This window comes from Bidens hawaiensis, unplaced genomic scaffold (genome assembly GCF_021521415.1).
Source record: "Bidens hawaiensis isolate Kalapana, Puna unplaced genomic scaffold, B.hawaiensis_p1.1 tig00011638_1, whole genome shotgun sequence".
Lineage (NCBI taxonomy): Eukaryota > Viridiplantae > Streptophyta > Magnoliopsida > Asterales > Asteraceae > Bidens > Bidens hawaiensis.
This window is the reverse complement of record NW_027491915.1, coordinates 489600-494349: the sequence shown is the minus strand read 5'-3', so window position 1 is coordinate 494349 and position 4750 is coordinate 489600. Positions and strand designations below refer to the sequence as shown.

General features: G+C 33.6%; 1 protein-coding gene across 1 annotated transcript; it reads left to right on the top strand.

Annotated features, from left to right (window-relative positions):
• Positions 1–737: 737 nt before the first annotated feature.
• LOC143538532 (oxoglutarate-dependent flavonoid 7-O-demethylase 1-like) lies at positions 738–4514 on the top strand. Its single transcript, XM_077032076.1, has 4 exons — positions 738–974; positions 1041–1288; positions 2899–3223; positions 4136–4514. The coding sequence occupies exons 1-4, from the start codon at positions 738–740 to the stop codon at positions 4400–4402; spliced, it is 1077 nt and encodes a 358-aa protein (XP_076888191.1). The 3' UTR covers positions 4403–4514.
• The last annotated feature ends 236 nt before the right edge of the window (positions 4515–4750 follow it).

The window sequence follows — 4750 nt, the reverse complement described above, 5'->3', positions numbered from 1 at the left end:
CACGTAGACAGATGGCATTCGCTAACTAAACTTTTCGAAGATTTCACAAGCAAACCCCGTTAAAGGGAGATGTGTTTCCCAAGGACTTCAAGCCCGGCATCCTTTTATTTTTGCTCCGTAAAAACGAGTAGTCGGTTGATTTTCAAGTAATTTTTAAGTTTCTCCTTGTCCTGAATATGGAGTCCAAACTTTCAAAAGGCAAAAATGATGGCCTAGTATTTATAAAAGATAATAAGAAAAACTATTTTTTAAAGCATGGCTCTTTCTTAATGGGAACATCCCCACACCAACGGCTCTTTCCCCTCTCTACCGAAGTACCGCCTATCATTTAATTCATCCCCATGGCATCCCTTCCTTCTCTTCATTACTACAGAGAGTTAACGCTTACTACACATGATTCTAGTGTTTACTTGTCGTGATTTACCCCATTTCACCTTTCCATAATGCTTCATAGATAGCCTTAGTTGTACATAAAGTGCCCAACTTCTTGAATTTGTTTTTAAGTCCTAACTTCTTATTTATTTATTTATTTATTAATTTATTTCATCTCCTCGTTTCAAATTAATATTTAGTATCAAACAACTACGTACTAGCTAACGCATATGTGGTATTTCTTACGTCAGATGCTTCAAACTGAGAAACACCTTTTTCTATTTAAAGCAGCAATTTAGGGTTGTGTTTCGTACCCCCAAACACCATTGCAAATACCTGAATTATTGCAACAAATATACCCTGAAATGGCTTCTTTGCAAATCAGCCATGAGAGTTTTCAAGAGCTTGCAAAAGAACTCAAGCTTGTGGTTCCTGACCGCTACATGCAGGAACCACAAGACCAATCCATGTTTGTCTCTAACAACTCTTTGCCTTTACCCTCTATCCCAGTTATAGACATGATCAAGATGCAAGGATCCGATATTGATATCGAGCAGCGGAATAATCTGCGCTCCATATGCCATGAATGGGGAATCTTTCAAGTAAATCATTGCATATATAATTTGCATGTGTACATACTACCCTAAATTAATTAATTTATTTTACAGCTGGTGAATCATGGAGTTGACAAACTGTTGGTGGAGAATATGAAGAAGGAGATGGTAGAATTTTTTAACTTGCCGGTGGAAGAGAAGCTGAGGTATAAGTTGAAGGCAGGTGAATATGAAGGCTATGGTCAGACCATACTCAACACTCAAGATCAGAAAGTTGACTGGGCTGATCGGTTCTTTATGATCACTAATCCTGTTCATAGAAGAAGATCACACTTGCTACCACAACTCCCTCCAACATTAAGGTGACTCTCTTTGATCCTATTTAGTTTGATTAGATTTAAACTATCAATAGTAAACGGTGAATTTGGATCAAATAAATCTCAATAAAAATATCTAAAACCGATTATAGACTCATCTAACCATAATCACAACTTTGATCAGGTTATATAGATTATTGATTTGTATATTTAGAGATGTACTCGAACTCCTAAATAAACAATAAATAAACCTCATCTTTATCTACTAGTAGATTAACAATAAATAAACCTCATCTTTATCTACTAGTAGATTTTATCTACTAGTAGATAAAGAAAAATCTACTAGTAGATAAAGATGAGGTTTATTTATTGTTTATTTAGTAGTTCGAGTCCGGTTAAAAAAAAAAGCTATCCTCATAAGTTAAATACAACTCATTTGACTTAACTCTAATCAATTTAATTAATTAACCTAATTTTCATAACTTGGAAATTACGTCCAACAACCTAGTCACGTATTGCAATTCATATTATCATAGTTGCACTCTAGAAATACAACTCAGTAATGGCCTTTTGTATGGAAAAACACAAAAAATATAGTGCAAAACAACCGTTCCATGTGATCGACCTGCAAGAAAGGATACACATGTCTTTGTTTTATGGCCTTCATGGAACCCTATACCCATAAAACCTAGTTACAACCAAGACAAATTAAGGTACAAAACAAAGTCGACCTCCAGAGACTGAAAAAAACTGATTTGAAATTCTAGTTGAGCTACGTCATGCTCCCAATTAATATTCTTGTCTGGTCAAGTGGGAATTCATCTAGAATGCCTGCATATTCAAGTCAAGACTTCACATATTTGATTTATGATAATATTAATTTGATGCAATCCTTGATAGAGCAAAGCAAGTAATAAAGGGAGCAGTCTTAGAAGATTATTCAACCATAAAATGATAGTATCTTATTTTAGGAAACACAAATTAAAAGTGTAAAGATTTACATGGAAACAAACCTTTTGTGTTTATTAATTTACAACTATGTTACAATTATTTGTATTATACATGTTAAATAAATGTTTTTAAAAAATATTTATTTTAATCTTTAAATAAGATATTATATATATATTTCTCAAAAACGTTTTATGAAAAGTTGAACAATATGACTTATGATATAACCATATTATATTTCAAATTAAAGAAAATCATTGTTATATAACAGGAGCGGCAAAAAATCATAATCAAGACTTCATCAGAGTTAACATGTGACATCTAATATTTCAAAGTAAAGAAAGACGGGAAAATTAACTTTTATATAACAATCAAAGTTGATAGGTGTCCCCCATTGTTTTTATTTATTAGATATGAAAGATAGAAGATTGGTTTCCTTCCCATGTATGTCTTCTTCACAAGGAAAATAATACACCCGGCCGTAAACACAAATATTATTATTAATTATAAATTATAGGAGTAGAATGAAAATAAATACACCAAGAATAAATACAAAGAAAACTTAACTTAATCATAACTCCTAATTACAATGAACATATATAATATATTTACATGATTATAGACCTAACAAATCTTAACATATTTTATCTAATCCTAACTAATACATAGAATTCCATGTGATGCTTCAACTTTTCTTCAACGTACAGAAATACCATGGAGAACTACTTGCAAAAACTGCAAAAACTTGCCATGACTTTGTTCAGTATAATCAGCCAAGCCATAAACATCGACACGAAAGAGATGATCGATGTTTTTGAAGACGGGTTGCAATCGGTGAGGATGACTTACTATCCTCCTTGCCCACAACCCGATCGGGTTGTCGGGCTAGTTCCTCACTCTGATGCTAGTGGAATAACCATTCTTCTCCAAGTCAATGATGTGCAAGGTTTACAAGTTAAAAAAGATGGTGTGTGGATCCCCGTTGATTTCCTTCCAGATGCTTTCGTGGTAAATATAGGCGACGTTCTTGAGGTGAGGGCGACAGCATTTATTATTTTAATTAGAAGTGTTTTTTAAACGTGGGTTGCATGAATGAATCCAATTATTTTAGACATTAAGTCACCATCTTTAAACGGGTAGCTGTCCCATTTAATTAAGCATGCCTAGGACTTCCATGTTTGACTAAACCACATGTCGAATATTTTATGATTTTATCTTGATCTTTCACGTGCATTAATGACCAAGTCGTATGCAGACGTGGTCCAATTTGCATGGTTTCAAACTTGTTTATAGGCTACATCTTTGACAACACTTTTTTTCTAAACTTATATTATTTAGGAGTATTTGACTCCATACCAGTTAATCATTAAACCAAGTGTTATGGATGGCCATGGATGGCGCCAACCATGTGGCTTTTTTTAGTGGCTAACCCCCTCCTTTTTAACGCCCGTCAAAGGAGTGGCGTCTCTATCTTTAGCACTCTTTGCATCCATAGGTAATGATGTTTAACCCTCTTTGATGCCCCGAAAGATGCTGGCATGGCTATGAGTGACACCCCCATGGCCTTCCACAACACTTGGTCAAAACAAATTATGATCCTCCCAATAGACATCTAGTTAAAATTATTTGTATTTTTATGCTTTTTTCCATATTTACGTATTGAATTGAATGCTGAAACAAATAAGAACTTAATGTTTTAGAATAGCTAATAAACTAATCTATATTTCTTTTATCCAAACATGCATGTCTAGGAATTCATGATTTTATATCTTCTTGCTAAACTAAATCATAAATAATTAAAGTCGCACTTTTATATTTTGTAAATTATTTGTGTTCAAGTGGGTATATCAGTATATGTACATGTTGTATCAAAGAATATTATCTACATCTTGGAATTGTGAAACCCAAATTAACTCACGGGCAATGGTTTAAATCAATTTACAGATAATGAGCAATGGTGTATACAACAGTATTGAGCATAAGGCGACTGTAAATGCAACGAGTGAAAGGATTTCATTAGCCACGTTCTTCAATCCGAAGCTTGAAGCAGACGTTGGACCTGCAAAGAGCCTCCTAATGAACACCGGAAACCAACCGTTGTATAGAACACTCGTAATGGAGCAGTACCTCAAGGACTTCTTCTCGTACAAGCTCAATGGAAAGACACATCTTGAGAAAATGAAAATTAGAGATGAAGCCCATGAAACTTGATCAAATATCCAAGTCTTCTATTAATCATATATATATTACTCATTTAAAATAAGTCGCACGGTTGTCCTATATATAATATGTATAATAATAGTGCTATGAAATCATCCTGTATAAAATTTGTGCAATATAAGTCACTTTAAGTCTGTTGCAGCTTATCTGACGTCGTTGATATTGGCACGGTAACCATATGTCAGTAATTCATCGATGATTCATTCCATCAATGATCCCGTACAAATGTTCCTCGATAATCCTTCTGAAAAGTATTTATCTGTAACAAACCAATTAGAAACAAATTTATCATATCTCAAAGATTTATTTAAGTAATTCCGTTTGGTGGGTAGATATATT

Coding starts and splice junctions, on each gene's coding strand:
- LOC143538532 (XM_077032076.1), top strand. CDS start 738: ATGGCTTCTTTGCAAATCAGCCATGAGAGTTTTCAAGAGCTTGCAAAA. Junction 975..1,040: donor ATGAATGGGGAATCTTTCAA/GTAAATCATTGC, acceptor TTTATTTTACAG/CTGGTGAATCATGGAGTTGA. Junction 1,289..2,898: donor CAACTCCCTCCAACATTAAG/GTGACTCTCTTT, acceptor TTCAACGTACAG/AAATACCATGGAGAACTACT.